Raw genomic sequence first — 25857 nt, 5'->3', positions numbered from 1 at the left:
TGTCCTTCAGCTGCAGGATTTAGGCTTGAGCCTTTGTGTCAGCAAGAGTAAACCCTGCTGACGTGTCCTTGGATGAAACACTGAATGCCCACGAGCCTCAAACTTGCCTTAAAATACAAGCTGCAAGAGTTCCTTTTGGCACATGGCGTAGAATTACATACATGTTAAACAGTCTAACTCAGTCTGGCAAGCGCTCGAATCCCTCGGGGGTACACTAACGAACAAAATATACCTCCTACATCTGATTAGCCACCGCCTAGTAATTAAACACAGAAAATTAAGTCCCAGGTTTTAGTGCAGTAATGGCGCGGAGGCTCCCTCGGCAGACGTCTAATTATCCGCGCTCTCTCTTTACCTATCGCCATGTAGTCCTCGCTGTCCCCGGGTAGAAGCGTAGCCAGCGGGCCCGCGTACAGGAGCAGCCCGTCATCTTCCTCCGTCATGAACTCCAGTGAAAGATGGCTATCAAAGCACGGCCTTATGGGGGGAAACCAGGCATAGCCGTTGCCAAGGAAACGAAGCCTTGTCTGCTGACAGTTTGGCCCCTCTAGCTGCGGGGGGCAGTGGCACCTGTGGCCGGGAAGAATAAAAAGATGAAAAAAGAGAGAAAAAGGAGGAGAATAAAAACAAAACAAGGGGAAAGAAACAATCAGCGTCATTCAGTTTTGAGCCCTGAGAAATTGTCACACTGTCCAATCTCCGGTTGTGTGCGCGGTGCCTCCCGTCTTTCACGCGCGTCTTCGCTGATTCACGCGGGCAGACGCTCGGCTTTCCCCGGCCGTCAGCAGACAGCGTGGTTTGTCAGTCAGCTGCACAGTTGTGCATTCACCACCAAGACCCTGAATATTCAATTCTTCATTAAATCAATTAGCTGCGAACCACAGCATACTCTTTATCTACCGCAGCTGTCTGAGCCTAACTCTCCGGAGAGCGTTCCTGCTTGGCACATCACGTTTCTTTTGTCAGGAGATAATGAATTCTATTTCAGTCACCTTTCTATGTGTCGTACCACCACAGGCTTTTTCTCACCTATGCCCACCCTCCCCCATCTAGTTCTCAAGGTATTACACAGTCTCGCTGATATCTGGCAATTGCTTCTTCTTGTACTTATCTAGTTTGATTAAAGCTTGAGTGTTTGGGATCACTGCTCATGCATAAGCTGGAAACGACTCTCTTGAATCTGGTTGTGTATACGACCGCAACGGTAAATATTAATAATCATACAACAATGCCGTAAAGAAAGAGATACAGCGATGAAAAACAGCCCATTCAATCACTGCGATGGCGAGGATCGGGGGGGGACCGGTTGATCTCATCCTGTCCTCTCCACTGCAGGCATGTGAGACAAGCTGGCTTTGCTGATAATGTCAAAGCCATCTATTTTCATGCAGTGTCTGAGGAAGGCTGTGTGTACTGAGGCTGTTAGGGGCTGTTTCTCCCATCGCTGTTTATTCTGCAGAGGGGCAACACATGTCAGGAATACTGATCCATACGCAGCACCAAAAAAGAAAAGGGACGGCTTGGGCTGAGCGGAGCCTTGTGCATACACATATGCACGCGCGCCGAGAACAGCACCTCACCCCTTCGCTGTTCTTTCATGTGACCCAGGAGAGCGGTGCCCGTCCGAGTCCGGGAAGTGCGCGGCGTGTTTTTCTCACTTTTTGATTGACAATATCTGATCAGGGGCTGTTCGTGGTTTCCTGTTAAGCTCCCTCGACAGAAGATAGAAGCAAAAAATTGGATTCTTTATGGCCAGGCTGCATTCACATGACTCATTCTTTTATATATATATATATATATGAAACATACAGCAAGATGTTCTCTCAGCAGTGTGCTTCTCAAGTGTAGCAGAGGCCATTTAAAAGATAAAAGAAAAAAAAGAAGGAGTGTTCTGAACATGCAGTATGTACATGCAAGACTGTGCCTGACAAACTTCCATGCTTGTGTAAATGGCATTAAATGAGATTTTGAGAAGTTGTGAGCATAGAGGGGGCAGAGTAAAACTAATCCCCTTGGCCTATATTTATCTAATCTGGGTATTAGCGTGTGCATGAAATGGAATGCAAGCCGTTTCTTCTGTGATATACACCCAAAGAGACCTAAACATTTGAAGGTGGAGGCCTTTATATTGACTGCAGAAAATGAGATACCGAGGCCTTGGGTCTATGCTCGTTATTTAACGTTGTTTTGCAAAACACAGCGCGCCAGACTTTTTATAATTTCAGTGTGATGCTTTAAATGAGAAACCTCATCTTAAAATCTCTAGTTTTAAGAATGATTTAAGAATGCAGTCTCAAAGTTCAGATAACAGCACAAAAGTGTAGCCAGAGACTATCGGTTCAAGCTGCAGCTGTGGGAGTTTTTTTTTTTTTATAACAGGGGCACTGTTAGTAATTCTGGGCTCATTTTCCAAGGTGTCACTCTCAGCGTAAGTCCAGCAGACCTAGAGAGGGAACATCAGGAAACTCTTATTTCTGCTTCCTATCTCCCCCTCCTATAACAGCCTATTCCAGCTCAAGTCCTTTTTTGAACAACTGCACACCTCTCACCTGTATCCACTCTGGGTGTCGACGCAGGTCCCCCCATTATGGCAGGGGTTAGCGGTGTAGGAAGAGCAGGGCTGACGGGTCACTTCTCTGGCGGCGCAGCCACACACAGCCGAGGGCGTCACCTTCACTGAGACCAGGGATAAAGCACCTGAGTCTATCAGGGTGGGCGAGTCGCTGATGCTTAACTGCGTGGAGCAGCCGCCGGATGACTTGCAGCCGGCGCGCGCACACTCATCCACCCGCACCTGGCTAACATTTGCACGTAGGAGCGACTGCAGCTGCGAGAAGAAGGAAACAGATGATGGGAGGGAAGAAAAAAAAATGGAAATTACGATAATTGTCGCTGAAGATAACGGAGATTTGCATCTGCAGCGCTGCTGGGGAGGACACCACATTTGAAGGGATGAAACAGCTTCACAGGCGACGCAAATAAAGGAATGGCTTTAATAATCTATAACTGGTTGTTGTTAAAGCGGCAATATAATATAGTCGGGCATAAGAGAGGATGCAATAAATGCACAGGCGGCGAAAGAAAAGCAGCAACGGAAAGAGGGGAGACATAGATGACTAATGAATGGGACAGAAAAAGAAACATGACAGCACGGGGCAGTAAACAGACACAAAGTTGGTGTGAAAATAAAAGGGCAGATAAAAAAGGGCCGTTATCGCTTCCCCCCCCCTCAAGCTCCCAAGGGTGTCACTTGATATATGAGCGCCGATCTCTATCTGCTCCGACATGATGGTATATATACCTTCCGTTTATGGGCGGCGAGGACACCGTGCAGCTTCTCCGGGCGAAGGTAACCATTATCAGTTAGCACACAGAAATGGATGTCGACTGTTTTCTCCTCTCTGTCTGCTACGCTGAAAATGTTGACGCTTCCCGGTCTGACGGACAACGCTTCAGACAGGAAGTCCCAGAGAGCCTCCAGCCGACTCTTCCCCTCGACGTGAGAGTCGATAAAATCTCTCGCTGTAATGCCTTTAGGAGACAAGGAGAAGGGAAGTGAAGAGGGGGTGGGTTCATGAAATAAGGACTACTGACTCGTCAATGACAACTACAGAGTTGATCAAAGTCCACCTAACTTCCTGATTCCATTAGCACAAAAGGTAGCCTAACATCTCCCGCTATTGATCCGCTTCCTCCCTCATTCATCTATAAGGTGAACGAGTCGCGGCGCGAGTCAAACAGAAATCGTTTACTTCTTCCCCGACATAAAGTTGGAGTTTTGACATGCTGCCTCGGCACAAAATATATTAACGGCAGTGAAATCAATCATGTTTGCGGGGGCCACCTTCCAGTGGTATCCGGAGACGGTGAGCAGCCATCTTTAATCTCCCCCAAAAAAACGATAACGACTCGCAGGCAGAGGAATGTGTAATAGCCTTTGACTCCGTTCACAGAATGGCTTTTTAAATGTCAAGGACTTTACCTGACACTTCCAAATTGACCTTTACAACTCAGATTTGCTCCGAGAGACTGTCAGAAAAATGAATGGTAACATAAACTTCAGAGTGTTGAGGAAGAAGAAGAAGAAAAAGAAGAAGAAGAAGGAGGAAACTATTATCAACAAGCTGTATGAACAGTTGCTTTACAAAGCTTAGAAATGTTAAGTAATGCAAGGATAAAAATTTCTCTCGACAGCCTATTATTTCAGCGTTAACTGGATTGACAACCTGATAATCATTCAATGAAAAGTACCAATTTATTCATGCCTGTGGCAGATGCTGTCCCTTTCGACATCAGATTCAAACAAGAAATTAACAGTGACAACAAAGAGAATGTCTTCTGTTCTGTGGAGGATGACTGCGTTGGGGGAATCCAATTAAAAACCTATTATATTCCAGATTTTTTTTTTTTTTTTTCCCTCCTGACTTGTAGTTCTGGGGTCACGTAGCGACATAACAGGTGAAGCCAACTGCAGCAAGCTTCCACCTGCTGAGCTGCAGGGAATCAAAAATGAACAAAGTGTTAAAGCGCGATCAGGTGTCAGCAGCTGGGTTTACATGTAGCCGTATATTCCAATTCCATTCGGTTTAGAAGCCCAAACTGAATGAAAACGCTCCATATAAACACCTCAATCAGAATAAACAGGACTAAACCGAATGAAATTTAATTCACAGGGGAAGAATATTCCTGGGTTTACATGGACACTTTTTTCTCAGATCAGCTGTTTAACAGACACTTTTAAAGCAACACTTTAAAGCAACAGCTTGATTTGAAAGGTTTGCTATTGTGTTAGTTTTACAGCAGCCGGTCTTCAAGGTTTTCCAGCGGTTCGGTTCTGAATTAGTTTCACGCTTCGGTCTATCCCCTCTTTGTTTAATTTTTGATGGACCTTTTTAAACAGCTCAATATTTCTATTTTTTTTTCTGCCGTCTAAGTGTCTAAGTGTGATAATGTCTAGTTCTTTTAGAGTTGTTATTAAAAACCAGCTGTCCGCGGCGCCGCGGACCAGTTGAGGACACGTCAATCGAACGTCACTGCGCATTCACGTCAAGGCAGAGCATGTTCGGACAGAACGGAGCCTGACTTCATTCAGATTCACCGTTTACATAACTTTCAATCGGTTTGGGAAAAGGAATATTCTACTCCTGTAAAACTGAATGAAATTTCATTCAGTTTGGTCCTGTTTATTCTGACTGAGATGTTTATATGGAGCGGTTTGGGCTTCTAAACCGTTTGTAATCGGACTGTTTGGCTTCATGTAAACCCAGCTCCTCGTGTAAACGGTGAATCAGAAGTCAGGCTCCGTTCTCTCTGAGTGCGCTCTGCCTTGATGTAAATGCGCAGAGACTTTCGAGTGACATTTCCTCAGCTGATCCACGGCTCCGCGGAGAGCTCGCTTTAATAAGAACTCTGAAAGAACTAGACATTATCGCACGCTTTACTGTTTAATAAGGTCCATCAAAAATGTATCGGAGCCGGGATAGACCAAAGCGTGGAACAATTTCAGAGTCTGTGTTTCTGCAAACGTTACCGGTCAAACGTAGCGAGGCGGACGACTGGATGGCCCTCTCCTCCAGCTCCCGGACGTGAACCCTGACCCCCGAGATCACGTCGGGCCACACGCCGTCGGACACCCCGACCCTCAGCCAGTAGCTCCCCGCCGGGGTGTTCTGTCGGATGGTCAGCACTCCGGAGCTCTGGTTCAGAGTGAAGTATCTGCGAAAAAAAGCGGAGGAGCTGTTAAGCAGTGAAAGGGCTGCCTCAGATGAAGATGAGGGAGGGAGGCGAGAAAAGGACAAGTGCCTTCCTTTGTCTCCGAGCTCTCGTTCTGAGGAAATATGCTCAACAGTTGGCAGGCGGACAAGCAGAGAATGGGTCGGTGAAAGCTGGGACAACTCCAGCAGGAAGTGAGCGCGGAATTAAATAAATAATAAAAAACAAAAAGTGCTAAGAAAGAAAGAAAGAAGAAAAAAGGAGAGGGGGCGGGGGATACATCAAAAGCTCCTAAACGGGCTTGATAGTCGTCATGGCAACTGTCAGAAATTGTTATATGAATAAAACAAATATGCAGTTGGTATTTCTAATCTGATCTTGAGTTTCTGAATACTGAGTAGATGCGTTTTCAAAGTGAACTTAGTGAATTTGATTCTGGCTGGATTTCCCAGAATGGCTCAATGTCTGATGATGACAGCAATTAAAGTGATGCCAGTACGAGTATCTTATATTAGAAGCCGGGGATCTGGATGTTAAATAAAGGAGAAGTATCAGTTTCCGAGGCCTGAATACAGACGTGCAGACACGCCGCTGAGTCCACATCCCCTTTATTTGTCAGATTTCGACAGTGCTGGCAGTTTTTCTAATACAGTTTTGCTTTAGCATTTGTACTGTCGCTGCACATTTGTAGATCAGCATGTTTTTTTTTTTTTTTTTTTTCTTAAACAAATAAAGAAAAAAAAGATATGCATTTAACAGTGAACTCTTACTTGGCTGCGCTTGTCTCCAGGGTGTACGTTTTGTTGTCCCAGTCATCTGGATCTGGGGCATACACCTTCCCGAGTGCTGCACTCGCCATCCTTCCTGTTCAAGGTAAACGCACACACACACACACACACATGCACACACACACACACACACACACACACACATGCACGCACACACACACACACACACACACACACTGAATCTGTCTGGACAGAATCTGCTGATGCCAACACTTATCTTTTTCGTCCCTCTCTTCTCCTTATCTTGCATTCTTGTGTTCTGTTCTACTTATTATGCTCATAACTGTGGAGTCCCACTGCTGGAATGAATAGGCTCTCAGCGCTCCACTTCAGAGAGCGTGGAGCTTAAGGAAGCGAGGCTATCTCAGTATGGATTATGTTATTATCGACCTGCAGTGCCAGAGTACTGCAGCAGGGTAAACAATGGCAGCTCGGATGACTCATGGCGTTCCCGTTTTCCACAATTACCAAACCTGCCACGGAGTCGAGTGTGCGATCAAAACGCTAACAAGTCAACACACCTAACCGAGTCACCTGGAGGGACGAAACGCGACGGAAACAGAAGAATCGTGGCGCTTAACGCGGTGTGACATTCTGATGAGCTTTGGGGAACAATATCCTGAGGGCTCGAGAAAGGAGCTGACAACGTTATCACCATAACAAAACACTTTTCGAATGTAAAAAGACGAGCAATTATGAATTCCAGGCTACACCTAGCAGGTACGCCGGTGAAAAGTTTTCCCTCCAGCTGTAGTCTCAGATTCCCTTTTTATTCAGGCTCCTCCTGCAGCGCAAAGCTCTGCAGGCGAAGTGGGGGGAAAAAAAAACGAGAATTGGACGAGGGGGAAGCGAGCGACTCACCCTTGCGGCCGTGCACATAGATGTCTTTCTCCCCCGCTTGATGGGCATTATCATTATGGTCACCGATGGTGATGGTGAGCGTGTTCGTGGCCGTCATCGGGGGACTGCCGCTGTCGATCATTACCACGGGCAAGCGGAGCTCGCTCTGCCTTTCCCTGTCGAACCTCCGCAGCGCGGTGAGCGTGGCCGAGCCGTTCCCGTGGTCCTGCAGGTGGAAGTCAGCGGAGTATGCCGAGGGCAGGGAGAGAAAGAACGGAGGCCCGTGCTCTGGGGAGTCTCTGTCCACAACCTGAAGTAAAGTTGAGCTCCTATTGAGCCAGACCACTTGGGGGGCTGGGCTGTTCTCCCACAGCACCGGCGTGTAGGCCGCCTCCAGCTCTGGCCCGTTATCATTCATGTCTAGCAACGGCAAGTGGACCGTGACGCTGCCAGTCAATGCCGGGGCACCGCGGTCCGTCGCCATGACTACCAGCTCATAACTTGCCACCGTCTCCCTATCAAGCGGCCTGGCGACTGTAACCAAGCCGGCACGGCTCACTGCGAAATGTCCATGTGGGTCCGACTGGGGGAGAATGCTGTACAAAATGTCCCCGTTCGCACCCGAGTCGGAGTCAGTGGCCACGACCTGGACGACGCTGGTTCCGACAGATGTGTCCTCAGGCAAAGGGGCGAGCAGATGGGAGCCGGGTGTGAACACGGGGGCATTATCGTTCTCATCCTCCACGAGAACCAGACAGTGGATGAGGCTGGAAAAGTCAGAGTCCTCCACCTTGATGGTAAGGTTAAACTTCTGCTCCCCCGGCTGCTCGAAGTCCAGCTTTTTCTTCAGCTTCAGCGTGCCCATCTGCTCCAGCCTGTGACTGGCCATGTAGAAGCGCTGCTCCGAGTCCCCCGCGACCACGCTGAAGGCCAGGTGTCCATATGCGCCGGCGTCAGGGTCCACGGCGCTCAGCTCCAGGATCGGAGCGTCCACGTTAGTGCTCTCAGGCACGCGGGCTCCGCACCAGTCCTCCCGAAACTTCGGCACATGGTCGTTGATGTCCGTCACCACCACGGCGACGGTGGCCGTCCCCGTCATCCCCCCACCGTCCCGGGCCTCCACCACCAGGTGGTGGCTGTCGGCAAACTCTCGGTCCAGGCCCTCGGCTGCCACGGATATGGTGCCAGTGCTGGAATCAATGACAAAAAGTTCCGCGCTGTTTGTGTTGAGCGCGTTCTCCGTAATCCTGTACGTGAGGATCGCGTTTTGACCCACGGCCGCGTCGTCGAGGTCCACGGCCGTCATCTCCACGACGTACGTCCCGGGCGGGGAGTTCTCTTCCACGCTACTGTGACAGTTATCCGGCGCGCACGAGAAGGTGGGCGCGTTGTCATTGATGTCCCGCACGTTGATAATAACGTCGGTGAAGCCGGTGAGCCCCTCGCCCTCTTCGTCTGTCGCCATGACGACAAAGCGCCAGACAGCGCGCTCCTCTCGGTCCATGGTGCGCTGGGCATACATCTCCCCCGTGATGTCGTTGATCATGAAGTGTGACTCGGCGCCTTGGCCATGAATAGAATACCGTATGGCGCCCTGGTCTGCGTCTTTGTCCGGGTCGGTAGCCGTCACCTGCAGAGGCGAAGACAACTCCTTAACGAATGGATGCAAATTCAAACTGGCAAACCCAAATTATCGCTCCCTCTCATCTCCTTTCAGCCGTCAGGCCAGGTCCACTTTGCTCTTGGAAATTTTGGACAGCCCATTTAAGTGTTTGCACTTTTTCCCTGACCACCTGAATTAAAGTAATGACTTCTGATTAGGTGCGTTTCTTGTATCTTGGATAATTACAGCTTCACTGCTGAATTTTTCCACACAGCATTCATCACTACTGTCTCTGTAGCTTAGCGGAAACTTCTAGAATCGTTTCAAGTTTGACTTAATCGTTACAGGTACATAAACTGAAGTTCTCGGAAGTTTCACAGAGAAATGACTATATTAAGTACCACTTAATTGTCTGATGAAACTGTACTGAGAACAAATCTGAGCGAGCTCTCTGAAGATAATTGTAGTTACAGTACGTGGATGATAGTAATTACTGGAAATTACACAGAGGAAACCTCAGCGGAGTCTCAGTCTCTCACCTGTAGCACAAACACAGGTGATCCATCAAGCTCCTCTGTGACAGATCCGTAGTACTCATTCATGGAAAACACAGGTGCCTCATCATTCTTATTAACCACGGTGACAACCACCGCGGCGTAGTCTTCCCACTTCCCGTCGGAGGCGAGCACCAGTAGCTTGTACCTCTTCTGCTGCTCGTAGTCCAGCGGCTGCGCGATGAAGATCGTGCCCACCTCCGGCTCGATGTCAAAGGCGCCGCCTTTGTTGCCAGATGTTATCTGGTAGCGCAGTTTGGCATTGGCCCCTGTGGCAGGAATCACAACACGGGACATTTTAAGAACAGAATTTACAGCATGTTACCGCTCACATTGTTGTTCCTGCCTCAGCTCTTACATTGTTACATTCCCTGAAACAACAGAAGGCTGAACCCACACGGGTATTACACCTCATTTCCTCCAAGACCTGAGCATTAGCAGGCTTTCATGTGGCCCTTTCTTGTTTTGATTACTTAATTAAATGGAAACTTTGTACCTCGTCTCCTCGGCTTTAATCAGATACTAATTAAAAAAAGTGTGGAAAAAAATAAATAAAAAGGCAGCACGAGACTGAAAAGCAGCATAAACCACTGTGATAGGACCCTCTAGGGAGCGATTGTGAGGCTCTGGATAGGGTGGGGGATGTAGTTTAGAAAAGCGGAAGTCAATAACTGGACTTATCTATTGTGTCTCCATGGAGACCGTGAACCCCAGTGGTTTAACATCGGAACAGATGAGATAATCTCCCGGAATGTAGCGTCTTTGCTTTCAATCATCCTGTTGGGTTAAAGTAGCTACAATCCCATGTAAATTCACTAATCTGTACTATTAACACAACCCCAGCTGACAAAGTGCTCCGTGTCTCCCACTGAGTTCTAGTAGGCTTACAGCAGCCAAACCTAGGGTGGAGTTTTTAAACAAGACAGATTGGGGCTAGCCTCTTAGCCTCTTAGACTATTGCACTATTAAGAGCAATAGTATTGTAACTTTAATGTTGGAGGTTGATTTTATTCCAGAGCTATTCATCATTAGTGCTGCAGCCCTAGTCTAAGCTGCAACCCCCGCTCTCCATAAATACTTGATTAACGGACCTAAACATGCCTGATAAAGGGATCTTAGGCTGCTGCTGTGTACGGAGGATGAGCAACTGCTTTATTGCTTAAAACCCGCCCACCTACTGTGTGGGAGCATGTCACTCTTTTTGGAACATATGTGCTACAGTGCATTACCAAGCACTCAAATGACTACTAAATCTAGCACACTGCTTGATTTCGGCGCAGTGATATTTCTGCAGAGCTCAGGCCAGATTGGAGAAGACTGCCCACAGGGTCACTTTATGCATGCTGCTACAAACGTAAAAAAAAAAAAAAAAAAAGGTGCCTGCTTGGCACACGGCTCAAAGAGAAACTGAATGATTGCGACTGCCAAAAGACTTTTTTTTTGTCCATTAAAGACTGAAAGAAAAGTCTGCTACGAGATAAAGAAAAGCGTAATCTGCAAATGTCTGCAGAGTTTCAAAGTGTCTGACGAAAAACTTTGTATTGGTTCTGGTTGGGTAACTTCTTTAACCTTTATTTCTCGAAAAACCGGCGTCGGCGAGGCCCGCCGCCTCATCAAGCATACCTTCATCTTCGTCATTAGCGCTAACGGTGACAACAGCCAGGCCCACATCTGCATTCTCGTCGACGCCGACTTCATACAGCCTCTGAGCAAAGACCGGCTTGTTGTCGTTGACGTCGCTGATGAAAACCCTCACATACGCCGTGTCTGCGGGAACGACAGAGTGGCAGAAGATTAAACGGCGCGGCGCGCCAAAGAAGTTCAACAAACGCAGCACGTGTGTTACTCTCATTCCGTCTGTTTATTGATTCTACAATTCATTGTCACTGTTTAGTGGAGAGGAGGCACTTAAACCGGCGCATTGTGCCTCATTGACACCGAAATTGGACCCAATATTATTCACAAAGATCCCGCTGTAAGTCACATAAATTATTCATTTTGTCGAAATTTTATTGTCTTAACAGGAGCAACAGTATTCAACGGAAAGAATAGCAGGACTGGGTGTAAGTCTCTTTAACAAGCAACTTTTTTTCTTTTTTGCAGGGACTAGATAAAGAACCTCTCTGCTGGGACGGTTAAATATTTATAAGATGACAACTGTTTGTGTCTTATCTGTGCCCTCCTCATTACGCTGTTTATTTCTTTAGTTAGAAGGAGTAAATTATCTGCTCACGGAGCACATGGGTGACATGTTAATTTGGAGCTGCTGCGGTAAGAGATGATGATGGTGGAGTGTGGCTTTATTTTCTTGGCTTGTTTTTACGTTTCCCTCCACTTCCTCCTCCTCCTCCTCCTCCTCCTACTCCTCCACCTCTCTGGTGTATCCCGGGGGGGATAGAGAGACAGGTAATGTTTGCGGCGGAGATGAGCCCTTCTGGATGAGCTAGATACGTAGACACAGCTAAGGCTCATTGAAAATGCTAAGCAGCCCTGGCAGCCCCGGAGAGAGGTCTTTGCGGCGCTAACCCGTCACCCTGTAACCCTAATACCGCCTCCGCAAAACGCAAAAGACCCGCTCCTGAATACAAACCTCGCGTCACGTCATTCCCAGATACTGACTGAGATTTCGCGACTGTCAAAATGTCACACGGAGAACGCGGTAAACAAACGCGGATCACACTTATAAATAAATATCGGAGAGTGGAAATTTAAAAGGGGGCCACCGAGAAACCTCTGAGCTATTTTAACATGGAGGAGCGTGAAGCCGTGTGGTCGTGGAAGTGGAATAAATCAAATTAAAATTCACTTTTCAAAGTCGATCCCAAGGTGTAAATGAATGTAATGCCAATGCAGTCTCTTTAACACACAGGGCACAGAGGAAGCAGAGTTATAGACTTTTTGTATTGCCCTGTGGGCTTACAGGGGAAGAACAATGAGGCTTTTTACGAATGGAACGTTGCACCGGGGCAGAGGTCACTTCAAAGTTAAGACTGCCCATAAAACTTCTTGGAATAAAACAGAAGTATAAAAAAATACAGACTTATAAGGTATATTTAATCTCAAGTAGTGTTGGCATTTTGTTTTATTAACAGCGGAGTAATTGCTTAATTATCATAAGGTTGGGCTTAGAAATGTCATAGCCTCCTGAGACCCTGCATCGTCATACGGGGACTTATTCTGCTTCATTTAAACCTGTTGTCCCCATAAGTGGACGCTTCCTTATAGACCATATTGTGTAATATTGTGCGGGTCTCGCTTGTGCCTCCAAAACAGTTGTGTCTCATCAGAGGATGGACATGGGCCTTCTGACGGTGTTATGTGGTGTTAGTGATGAGCCTTTGAGGGGAGGGGGCCTCTGTGGATCATCTCACAGATACTTCAGTTTGGGATCTAGTGAATTTGGTGGCCACGTCAACACCTTGTACTGTTCTTCAAATGTTTTTTAGTTGTGTGTCAGGCTACATCCTGCTGGGGATGTTTGGTCTGGTCTAGGTGGATGTTGCAGGTCTAAGCAAGGTTCAAATGTTCCCAGCAGAAGACTGAATTTAATTGAATAGGTGGTTTTAATGTTGTGGTTGATCGACGTATGAACGCATGAGAATCCTTTCATCCATCCAACCATCTGTCCACATAATCTCTGACCTGAGTTGGGCTGTCTGTTCTTGCCAGGTCGTGCTGACTCTTGGCCATCTTCTGACTGGACTTCCAGCAAGTAGGAGCTGCGTGCCTCACGGTCGAACACAGCTTCTGTGTAGATTATCCCAAGTTTTGGGTCAATGCGAAAAAGATGGTGGTCGCCGCTGCTGTCATTCAGCAGAGAGTAAGTGATCTGTGGAGCAGAGGGAAGTTGAAAATGAAGGCCCAGTACATTCTGGAGCAATAACCTGCAGGAATAGCAGAAATTAAAGGCATAGCCCAGCTTAAAATGCGAGGAGGTCGCTGTCCTGTTCCCAGAGTCTATCCTCTCATTACACCAAATCAATATTCTGTGTCACAATAATATTGCCACAGTCAGACGGCGGTGGCACAGTTCCCTGGACCACCTCCACTGTATTTTGTGGAAGAAAAGCTCCTGCACTTGGAAGGATTGTGATTTCACAGAATGTTCCTTCGTCATAACGCGGATAACTCAAGTAGGAAACAGCAATCTGTAGCTTCGCAGCATGAACACAAACAGATCAATACGTACCTCTCCGTTAAGACCGAGGTCTTTGTCGTGGGCAGACACATGGAGAACTGAAGTCCCTATCTGAGCTCCTTCCGTTACTGACGCCTCGTAGATGGAGGAGGTGAAAAATGGCACGTTGTCATTTACATCTTAAGAGAGAAGACAAAGTTAGAAGAAGAAGAGTTTGATTTTGCTTTCACCATTAACTGTAGCTGCCGACTTCTCCACCTCTACATGAGTTCAGCAGTATTTGACACATCAAAGATAATTATCTGACGAGAAACGTGTCAAACGTGTACATTATAGACATGACATTCGAAATTAATCTCGCAGCAATTAATTATAGGCTATGAGAGGGAAAAAAGACGTGAATCTCCATAAAGAGAATGATATGTTCTAGCAGTGTTATCATTAGTTAGTCAGATCGAAAAAAAAAGACAGAAAACGGGAGAAAATTAAAAATGTTTACCTGTAATATTTACATAAACTCTTGTGAAAGCTGCAAGAGGCACCGCGGCCACGTTCTGGGCCCGGACCCTCAGAGAGAAGAAGGGCGTGGTCTCGTAGTCCAGCGGCTCAGACACCAGAATGGACGCAGAGCCGTCTTCCCGGTTGGGGGACAGGTAGAAGCGAACCGGCATGTTGGTTTCGGGGACCATCCCGTCCTCGAGGTTGTAGGTCACCCTCGGGTCACCCAGCTGAGACGTCGCCTTGATAGTCTGACGGGATAAAAAGTTCAATCTGGCTCAATTTTCTTAAAAATGAGGGAAGAATGACACAAGACAAATAGGGACCACGACACAGATTGACATAAAACCCACATGATGTCAGATACTATTAAATTTCATGCAGGGAAAATTGACATCACTCTTATGTCTTTCCATTAAATACTTCACTGGTTGCCTGTGTAATTGCATTGTGGCTTTATGAAAGCAGAGAGCCCAGCCAAGACAAAATAAAAGCTCTTTACTCCTCTTTTTGGCAAGCTTCCTTGACGAGAGTTAAATGGCTCCTCTCTTATGCCTGTGTGAGCTACGGTAGAGCTGGGAGTCAATTAGCCTAGCTAAGAATAAAGACTGGAAACAGTTGAAACAGTAAGTCTGGCAAAACAAAAGGAATCCAATATGCTAATTAGTGCGCTTTAGAACTGATGGGCATATGCTTTAAGTTTGGACAGAGCCAGGTAAGGGATTTTGCAGTGTTTCTGCTGAGTTAAGCTAACAGGCTGCAGGCTCCAGATTCATAATTAAGAGGGGACAAGGTATCGGTCTTCTTCTCCAAGTCAAGAAAGCAAATAACATTTTTTTCCAAAAAGGCCAAACTTTTCCTTTCCCTGATTTCCCTTGATCAAATTCTGATCAGATTTATTGCGATGAGTGATCCCGTGGTTAAGAAACACATGAAGATAAAAGCCCCCAAATAATCTCTTATCTTGAAGCGAATTCCTTTGTGAGGACCTTTAAAGAAAAGAAGGATTTCTGTGCTCTCCAGATTGACGGCTGTATGTTTTTCACATCAAAGGAGACATTTTAAATGGATTTAATTAGCCTGGAGCTGAGGAACTTGCTCAGCACGTGCAATTCAGTGTCAGCGTTCTCCTACTGCATCGAACTAGATAAGTTTACAGATTTCTTTTTCAGCGTGCTGACGGACTTTTAAATGTGCATTTTGAGCAAGAAAAGAAAACAGCGTCGAAACAATGCCCAGGCTGTGCACTAATTCAGAGGAGCAAGCAAACAAAGAACAAATCGAAGGGACGGGAACCCATAAGAAAGAGGCAGACAGAGGAGCATGACGACACAAATCCTAATACAAACACTGCGCAAACAATTAATGTTACAAGGCCACGTACCACTATGGGTGTGTCCCTGGCTGTGTTCTCGGGGATGACAACGCTGTAGCTGTCTTTTTCCCACTCTGGAGGCTGGTTCTTCACGTTGGTGATGGTGACTGCCAGCTCCACAGAGGTGCTTCGATTTCCACCGTCGGCTGCTATGATGTCTCGTGTGATATAGGTCCTCTGAGGTCAGTGGGAACAGGGAAGTGATTATTAGCTCAGTCAGTCAGCAGAACATTAAATGTCAAGAAATTAAATACTTGTCATTAACTGCCTCTCAAAAGTGAGAATTGCTCATTTACACTGACCAGCAACTTTATTAGGTACACCTTGCTAGTAAAACGTTGGACCCCCTTTGCCTTCAGAGCTGCCTTAATCCTTGGTGTCGTACTTTCAACAACTTCCAACCTTCTATTGTCCAGTGTTGTTGAGCCTGTGTGAACTGTAGTCTCAGTTTCCTGTTCTTAGCTGACAGGAGTGGCCCCCAGTGTGGTCTTCTGCTGCTGTAGCCCATCTTCTTCAAGGTTGAACGTGTTGTGCGTTCAGAGATGGTATTCTGCATTCCTTGGTTGGAACCAGTGGTTATTTGAGTCACTGTTGCCTTTCTATCATCTCCAACCAGTCTGCCCATTTTCCTCTGACCTTTCACGTCAACAAGACATTTTCGTCCACACAACTGCCGCTCACTGGATATTTTCTCTTTTCCGGACCATTCTCTGTAAAACCCTAGAGCTTGTGTGTGAAAATCCCAGTAGATCAGCAGTTTCTGAAATACTCAGACCAGCCGGTGTGGAACCAACAACCATACCCATTCCCATTTCTTCCCCATTCTGATGCTCAGTCTGAACTTCAGCAAGTTGTCTTCATCACCTCTACATGACTAAATGCACTGAACTGCAGCCATATGATTGGCTGATTAGCTATTTGTGTTGAACTGGTGTACAGGTGTACCTAATAAAGTGGCAAGTGAGCGTAAATTTAATGTGACAATATTTGGAAGCAATTCCATTTACATTTTTCATTTTTACATAACCAATTTGACAAAAGGTTATGTAGTATATAAAAACATTCCCTGATGTTGATGAAAAAATATGTACTAGAAGTGTAAAATATACAGTATACAGTCAGATACATACAGATATGTGGAATTAACTGATAGTGCCACAAATCATCCTGATATACAGCGACATGTAGCACCCACCTAGACCAGACCAGACATTCCCACCCCCATAGCAATGACACTCCTTGATGGCAGCATCCATCCCCAGCAGGATGCAGCCAGACACAGACACACAAAAACACAGCACAAGGCGGGTGTGTAACGTGGAAGACAACAACAACAACAACAACAACAACAAAAAAACACAACACCGGAGGAGTTGAGGTCGAGGCAGGACACGACCAGGAACAGGAGCAGGAGCGAGAATGAGGACTGTGACTGACTGAACTTAAAGGGTCAGGGAGAGGCTCTATAGCAGCAGGCAGTCATCAGAGGGATGATCCACAGAGGCCCCTCCCCTCCACCCATAGGACCCAAAGGCCCCCACTACCAACATCCTGCTACCAGACACCACAGGACACCCTCAGACGGCCCGTGTCCATTCTCTGATAAGTCACACATTTACAAGGGAGACCAACACAATATTAGGGAGGAGGTCATAATGTTATACCCAATCAGTGTATTTTAATACGAGCTGCATGTTGTGTCAGTGGAAACTGGTCAGTAACAGCAAAAATAAGATTAAATTTGAGGAGCTTAAATAGACCCTTTTCCATGAGCAGCAGATGCAAGCAGTGATCTGCTTACGATCAACCGATTGCAGGACAAGCCTCTCTGAGCAAACCACTTAATTATGCAAACAACGACAAAAGCCGCTTGAGCCGTGCAAAAAAAAAATGCATTAAGTTATAATTCAGATTTCCAAAAATCTCCTCTAGTTTCATTATTGCGCTGTAATTGAATTGCTTGAAAATAAGGAGGTAAGTTTGACTCTGGGAGCACATTTCATCAAAGTAGAGGCAGAAGCAGTGAGAAAGCCGCACATTTCGTCAAGATGTCGCTCGAGTGTTTGAGTCTGTTTATTTAAATTAGACAAAATTTAACACCCACATTACACTCACATAGCATGCAAAGAAAAAGGCCATTTAAAATGAACTCTGTCTGCCAACACAATCTCATTTCATTTAATTCCAGCCTCTAAGTCATAGCTACGCCACTTTGTCAATGGAAAAACTGCTGGAATGTGAATTGCTGGAATGAATACGAATATGAATCCACTTGTTAAGTTGTAACATTTGACCCATCGTCTGAATTATTCTTTCAATGCAACAGCAAGGCAACTTCATTATTGTGCTGCGGTAGACAGATAAAAAAAATCTCGCTTAAATTCGAAATTACATTTTCTGTTCCTGGGACAATCCAATTAGTATTTGTAAGTACAAGCATTTTTCCCAGAGCTTGAAACCGGAGAACAAAGATTGTAGTCTGTAATATCAAATTTGGAACCCAATAAATGAACGTCTGACTGACTCTCTGCCAACATCCAAGCAATTCTCTAAATTAAATTTGACTGTATTAATGGAATTAGTAATCATGTCAGATCTCAAACAGAGCAAAAATATTTAGGATTCGGTCAGATATTCAGGATTGAGATTTATTTTTCTGCAGTAGTGTCTTGCCACAGTATGAGGTCACTTCTAGCTGCTCTGTTTTGAAGAGTAAGAATATGCGCCTCTACTCAGTGGCACATCTGCTTCGCGTTCCACTCAGTGATGCGAGTCCGCTGGAAACCGTGTGGAGCACTTGACTGCGAGGTGTCATGTGAAAATTCGGCCTTAATACTTGTTCACAGCACCGAGAAGCTGTGACAGTAAAATCAAAATAGAACAATGCTTCAGACCATATGAGACATTTAACATTTAATGAAGTGCTTTTACAATCTTAGCTGGAGAACAAAGATCGTGGGATGATTCAAATGGCTTCTGAGACCGGCCTCCTAAAATATGCAGCAGCTTTGTTCGGCGAGGTTTTGGGCTCCACGTTTTCAATTTTGCATGAAGTGGGCGGCGGAATTGCTAGAAACGTCCAACAACAGCGCGCTGAAAAGTGTGCTAAATAATAAACAGCCCTGTAGTGCTACAACAAGTTTCCTGCCCGAGAACAACTCCTTTTGGAATAAATGAAAGAGGACAACAGGAAGAGTGCGGAGTCCGCAGCACAGCGATGAAAAATGTAAACAACTGTGTTGCATCCCTGACACTGACATAATAAATCACTTAAAACTAGTGCATCGGCTAGTGAAGGGAAGCTTCATATAGCTATATTTTTAATTTTGAACTACATAATTTATAAAAAGAACTGTTCTATCTCGGAGGAAATTATCACAGTTCTCCGAAGCATTTAAGCTTAATTCTAATTTCCCAGAAGCTGTTAGCACTGAGGCTGACTTCGCACGCACAATCATCCGATGTCAAGAGTTAATAGCCTGGGAATACATGACTTACGTCGCAGCATGCTGTCAGTCTCCTTATCAAAGACTCACATGATAAATGGTGATGACAAAAGTCTTGCATCCAATCCATCAAAGATATCTGTATATTTAACATATAGAAGAGTTGTTTTTTTTAAAGGCATGTGTCATCTATTATATGGTTGCTGCCATCAAGGACTGTCATTGCTGTGGGGAGGGGGTGGGTGCTACATGTCTGAGTAACATCCACACAAATGAATAACAAGTTCAAAAGTTTCCCAGCAGATCACTGAAATGTTACAATATGGTCGATGTCATTCACATCTCCCGTCAGTGGTTTTAACCTCCTGAGACCCAGAATCCTCATATGGGGACATTGAGTTTAAGGTTTTAACGCAGCTTTTATATTATGCTTCATTTAAACCCGTTGTCCTCATTAGTGGACGCTTTAGTCCGGCATCTAGTGGTAGCAAAGGGTCAATACAGTAGTCGGTGTAAAAACATGATTGTGGACAGAGTCATTCTACAAATGATCACGGGACAAAAGTGTTTGTTTCTAGTTTAACAAAATTTAACAAAATTTATCAATAGCAGCGAGCTACAACGTCGCTAATTAGCCAGTACTCGTTTGAGGACGATGGGACTTCATTGTTCTGTCTTTGCTCTGCCATGGTCATGTATTAACATAAACAGTTTTATATTTTATCACTCATTGGGTGACTTCATCAAAATATGAATAATGAAATAATCCCAGCGTCCACATATGAGGACATAATTCTTTTCTTAAACTATTACTTCCTGTTCAAAGATGATGCTTAGTTTTTAAACATCTTTGCTCCTACTGATCCCAAATACCTCAGAGAAATTAAAAACGCAGATCAAATAAAAACTCAGGAGGTTAATGTTGTGGCTGATTGGTGTATAGAAATATATATATTCCCTGTTTGTTTTATACGCAATCTGTCTTTTGTAACAAAGCAATACACAGAAGTCGCAAAATACACTCACAGAAATCAAACCCAAGCTGTCAAAATGTATGTTAAATAATTTGTTTCACTATGAACTTGTCTCCTTTTATCTTCTTGCTCCTTGGCACATGCAGCCCCTCTGGGAGTAGACATACCCCAGACTGGCAGAGGCAGACAGGCGTTTTGCAGTGGCTCATTCATTAACTTTGTTGACACAAACCCAAAGGCTACAACCTCTGTGTGTGAGCGCGTGTGTGTTTGTGAGTGACTGTGCGTGCAGGCTGACAGGGGCCCGCTAATAACTGATGACTAACCTGTGATATTGGCTGGTTAACGTACACCCATCCGGTGACAGGGTTGACCCGCAGGTACTCCGGCTGCTCCAGAGACATGGAGTAGGTGATGGCCGCATTAGTGCCAAAGTCGTCATCGTGAGCTGCCACGCGCAGGAAACTGGTACCGACCAACGTGTCTTCTCTCAGAAAGTCTACAGGAGGATGGAAATAATGTATGTGCACTCAGCTTGCTAGTCAGGACCAGAAATATATTAGCTGAGGGCTATCAATCATGAATGATGTTATGGATTTTCTTTGTTGTTTTTTTTACACAGAGAGATAAAGTTTATCAAGCTCTGTTTATACTTTTCACTGGGCCTGTTCTTGCTCATGCATCACTGACTATGTTTATAGATCATTTAGATAAGTTGTCTGTTGGGGTACAGAAGGATGCCAAGGGAGAAAGGCAGGGACATTTTTCTAAAACATTAAACAAGACGGTTGGGCAAACTGTCAGTGACTTCATGTCTATGGACATTTCAGTGTAGCTGCATGCTACTGAATACATATATTCAGTGTACCTACATATAGTCGGTAGGGGTTAGAGGGTGTAGCTAACTCGCTCAGATCAGGGGTCTTCAACCTTTTTCAGGCCATAGGTTGCATAGGTTTCAAACACATGCAACAGTAGGGTGGCTGTGCAACTATCTGTGAACATAGCTAAATGTAGTAGGGACGATGAATCACCGAAGCATTTTGTCCTCAGTATTTGGCTGATGTTAGCGAGCTGCACTCGTAGCTTCTCTTCTGATAATATTGCAGCGTGCGTCTTGAATTTCACCTGGAGACTGAACAGTGCGAATTGCGTGAACCTGAGAGAGTCAGTGTAATATGCAGCCTTGTGATTGGCTCAGCAGTGAAAGGGGCGGGACCCACGTGAGGCTTAGATTGACAGGTCTTAGCTAGTGTGGCGCTCTGTGTGAAATGGTGTGCTGTTGAAACAGCTCCTGTATTGTTGAATGAGTCAAGTGCTGACTGAAAGATTGCCTTAATTTATCCCTTTACTAAAATATGTTGAATATGTGTTAATGTGCATTTAAACAAATTTAAATTTTTTTTTGGATATAATTAAAAAAATATATGAAAAGTCTCTCCTGCAGTAACGCCCGCAGACCCCCTAGTGATTGCGGACCCCCTGTTGAAGACTTATGGCTTAGCGATCATTGGTCTTCAATATGGGGTCCGTGGCCCCTAGGGGGTCCACGGAGGTACTGCAACAGAGTGGCAAAATATTTGGTTGATTAGATATTTTTATATATATATATTTTAATTTTCTTGAAATACACATTAAAATGAATTCCACGTATTTTAGTAAAGGGATAAATGGAGGCAGAAGACGTCATCTTTCAGTCAGCACTTCCACACTAGTCGAGACCCATCACAAGACTGCATATTACACGCTGACTCTGCCAGGTTCCCCGCTATCGGCCAAGAGTCTGTTCAGCCCCCAGGTGAAATCCCAGATGCACTCTACAATATACGTACTAATTAGGTATGTTTACGGTTATGGCAGTGGCCAACCTACTGTTGCACATGTTTAAAACAAAAAAAGGAATATCTGAACCAGTGTATCATTTGAATAGCTTACTATTGAATGTAAAATTATTATAATAATGTATATTAATAAATAACACTAAGTCAAGTTTAACATAGAACACATATAGTAGGTAGGGGGTCCCTACTTAATCTCGCCATCAGTTTGAGGTCCTTGGCCCTGACTTAGATTACTTCATAGATTCTCATGTTAAGATTTTCTTTTTCAAATTGCAAAAAAAAAACATGCTTTTGTCATATGTAGCGATAAGGACATTCCTGTGAAATGTCAGAGATCGAACACCTGCATGAAGTGGCCATGTTTTCCATGGAGAAGGAAGTAATCAGCGCCGTGTCTGACTTCAGTGAGAGTAACTGGCCATTTCAATGATTTAAACGAGAGATGAGTAGATTTAAAAGCGCAAGGGCTGAATTGTAAATATTTTAATCCGATACCTCTGCTCATTATTCTGGATTTGCTGCACGTAAAATTAAATTTTAATACAATTTATGTACTGAATCAAATTACCTTGATATAAATAACACTAAAAGAGGCTTCTTTAATCCAAAGTTATTTAACTGATAAACTGTTTGGCATAGCCAGACTCAAATCTTATCAGTTTGGTAGCATGCAATGTGGATTTCATTATATACCTAAGCATGCAAATAAGATTGGAGCCATTTTGTTGCAAACTAATTCAAGTCCACAGCTCTCTGATACATGATATGACCCGTTCATCCATTGCTACTTTAAAGTTGCCCAAACGGTTCAACTGGGCCAGCACATCTTTGCCAGAGCATAATCAGTTCCAGTTGGAGGTGGTTCCAGACCGACTATCAGACAGGTATCCTGGCTCCCAGCTCATAACTCTGAGCGTGCCCATTAGTCGGGCCACTCTGTAAACTCCATCCAAATGCAAGTCGGCGCTGTGTCTTTTTTGCCAGTTGGGTTAATTTTAGTTTCTACTTCCTGCTTCACTTTTAACAATGGTGTAGGCACCAAACCTGCGCGGGGAGTATCCGGCGCTTAGCAGGTGACGTCTCGTAGTCGTTAGGGACGGTGATGTCAAGTTTTATAATTGTCGAGTTTATAATAACAGGAAGAAGCGGAAGCGGGAGAGAGGTTAGCAGTTTTAGCAGTTAGCGGTTGTTGTCGACGCAGAGCAATTTAGGGGTTTTGTTTAGTCCTTTTATTCTTATAAATGATGATAAAAGCTGTATTATTATTTCATATTTTTAAGGATAAAACTATATTGATTGAACTGTCATTTTATTACTTTATTTTTTAATGAATAGCGTGCTTTCATCATATTTTTTGTCTTTCGTGGAACATTTTTAATTATAAATAAAAGACTCTATCTCTTCCAAACATATTGTGGAAAAATAAATTAAACTTGTGTTGTCTAACCACGAACTGATCTCGAAGCCTGAGCCGAATGGAGCCTAACGGAGCCAAACATATGGTTGACATCATCTAGAAGTCCTGGATCTGGTACCTACAATTGCAATCGAAACCTTCGCCAAAGACCAGTCATACAAATTCCCTCATGTGTTCCATCTTCACTGAGCCAAACTAAGCAATTTGAAATTTGTGGAGAATTGGTAACAACTGCGTACAGCTAATAAATGGCCATCTAGTGGTGGCCGCTGGTATTGTTACTTGAGCTGAAGAGCAAAAACCAATTGCCTTGTTAGGCTGCTGTTAATTTGTGGCACGCACGGCTACTGTTTAAATACCAGTATTTATATCATCTATCCAACACTTACACTCATAGCGCAGATTCTCAAACTTGGGGCTGTTATCATTCTGGTCCAGTATTTGCACCGTGAGCTGACAGATGCCGATGAGCGGCTCCTCCGCCCAATCAGTGGCCGTTACTGTAATCGAGTACTCCCTCTGCCGCTCTCTGTCGAACCGCCTGGCTGTCACGATCACTCCTGTAAGTACAGAACAGTAGTCAGCGTTTTCACGTACATGCTCCAATACCTAAACCTATATTCACCCATCCATTTACTCAGCAATTCTCCAATTCAATTCCAATTATAAATGCATTCTGACAAAGTTCAGCGTTCCTTTTGAGCGCTGGGACTCTGTTATTAAATCTCTAGGTGAGGAAGATGGAAAACGAGCTTGAAAAAAAAAAAAAGAAATGACTGACAGGATAGCATGTTGACTCCACGTGTTAGGACTTCAGAACAGCTTCTCTGTTTCCCTCTCCCTTCGTTATGTACAATCAATGTTCATACACATCGAGCTTTACAAAGATTAAATGAAACGTTGATCAATACCCGGGTTTTGGCATTTGATTCCTATTTCTTGAGAACAGAGCAATTTTAATAATGTATTTCTTCTCAAGTCAGTGCACAGCCTCTCCTCTCAGATCACATTTCAACTCAGATGACCACTGGAGATGTTACTGCCATTAAAAATACACCGTTGTCTACACACGGGACACTGACGTGCGCTCCACGTCTAATTGAGATCTGTTTCACCCCAGACAATCCGTGACGGGCTCTACCTGTGTCTGGATGGATTCTGAAGGCAGGCATGGCGCTGTCTCTGTGCATTAAGCCATATTTGACTTTTCCATTTGCTCCCTCATCTGCATCCACAGCATGCACTTGCAACACAAAAGTCCCCGTCGGCTGGTTCTCCAGCACTGAAGCCTGCTCACGATATTGCTGGCACTGAGATAAAGAGAGAAGGAGGGAAGGGAGGGGAGGGAGGTGAGGAAAGAAGAATGAGAGACGAACAAATACAACGAAGAATTCTCATATAAGGGAATATGTTAGTCTGACGAGAACAGAGGAATCAAAGAAAATAAACTCATTAAGGAGAAGGTCAGTACGCTCACTGAACAGGGAATTAATGTGCATGTAACGGTTATAGATACAGTAGCCCACATCTATGGAAATGAAAACACTTGAACGGATTCTTTTTGAAGAGCCGGAATGAGCAGCTTTGTCTCAGCAAAAGATTCAATTCATTCCCCCAATGAACACATGCCCCAGATAAAGAGCAGCTCCTCAGAGCCTTTCTTTCTTGTAATCAGATATAAATGCTAGCTACTCTTTTAACAGAATGACCATGAGAGGAAAAAAGGAAAAAAAAAAAAAAAAACAACAGGAGGGGAGGGGCGAGGGGGGGAAAGCGGAGGGAGCGACACGGATCAAAGGATGCGAGCAAGAGATGGAAAAGAGGAGAATAATGCGAGCGTTCATGGGATGGGATGGCACCGGCTGCATGCCCCATAGGAAGCTCTTCATTAAAATAACATAATATGAAAACATAAGGTCACCGCAGTCCAGGTGCTTCGGAGCCATGACTTGATATTTAAACATAGTGAGTTGCCAGGACTTCCTGCCCAACCTCAGGAGTTCAAGCTTCAGCAAAAGTTCAAGTCACTCCTAATTAGGGAGGAAGTTAATTAAACAGGTATATTGTGATGATATTGCACATATTTTTTTTTCTCTCTCTTTTCATAAATTAACTGAAATCCCAAGTGAGTGCCTTAAGATAGAGTGGGTGTGCAGGCTAATCGCAACTCATGGGAAAACAGAACGTACAGAGACGGAGGCCAGGGAAACGAGGAACGCCAGGGCGGAACATAAGCGAGCCGGCGAGTGGGATGAGTGGAGGGGAGGAAGGAGTGATGGAAAGAGGAGCAGCTGAAGTGCACTGAGAGGATGGCACCGGCTCGGATGGAGAGAAAATGCACCGGCAGCGAGCGTGGACTGTGATTTGCGACGAAACAAACTGACTGACAGCTATTAAGAAAGGTTCTGGTTGACAGCGGCGGCGGCAGCGTCGACAACAAAGGAAAGCTCGCTTGAAAGGACGAGGCTGACATTTTGGAAAATACATTTACAAAACTTTATTGCTGAGATTTAGTCAAAAAGATCAATCCCACCCCCGTGTTTGTATAAACGTCTGAAACAAGCAGAAAATCTGAGTTGATAATTAAGCCTCCCACAAAAACAAATGTGACTGACTGATTTAATTGTTTTTGGGGAGCATTTCTTTAAAATGCTGCGGCCATATTAGATGT

At 44.9% G+C, this 25857-nt stretch overlaps 1 protein-coding gene across 1 annotated transcript in view; it reads right to left on the bottom strand.

Moving 5' to 3' along the window:
- Positions 1–25857, bottom strand: part of LOC125015393 (neural-cadherin-like) — a 94202-nt gene that overhangs the window by 22182 nt on the left and 46163 nt on the right. The window contains exons 9-23 of the mRNA XM_047597220.1: positions 24328–24496; positions 23576–23746; positions 20255–20427; positions 15518–15685; positions 14135–14384; positions 13687–13814; positions 13140–13326; positions 11121–11264; positions 9483–9766; positions 7362–8970; positions 6483–6576; positions 5531–5715; positions 3302–3531; positions 2550–2827; positions 356–570 (exon numbers count right to left, since the gene is read on the bottom strand). Coding sequence (XP_047453176.1) covers positions 356–570; positions 2550–2827; positions 3302–3531; positions 5531–5715; positions 6483–6576; positions 7362–8970; positions 9483–9766; positions 11121–11264; positions 13140–13326; positions 13687–13814; positions 14135–14384; positions 15518–15685; positions 20255–20427; positions 23576–23746; positions 24328–24496 — 4285 coding nt within the window. The remainder of the gene's footprint in view (positions 1–355; positions 571–2549; positions 2828–3301; positions 3532–5530; positions 5716–6482; positions 6577–7361; positions 8971–9482; positions 9767–11120; positions 11265–13139; positions 13327–13686; positions 13815–14134; positions 14385–15517; positions 15686–20254; positions 20428–23575; positions 23747–24327; positions 24497–25857) is intronic.

Source organism: Mugil cephalus, chromosome 10 (assembly GCF_022458985.1).
Source record: "Mugil cephalus isolate CIBA_MC_2020 chromosome 10, CIBA_Mcephalus_1.1, whole genome shotgun sequence".
NCBI classification, from domain to species: Eukaryota; Metazoa; Chordata; class Actinopteri; order Mugiliformes; family Mugilidae; genus Mugil; species Mugil cephalus.
This window is presented reverse-complemented; position numbering and strand designations above follow the sequence as displayed.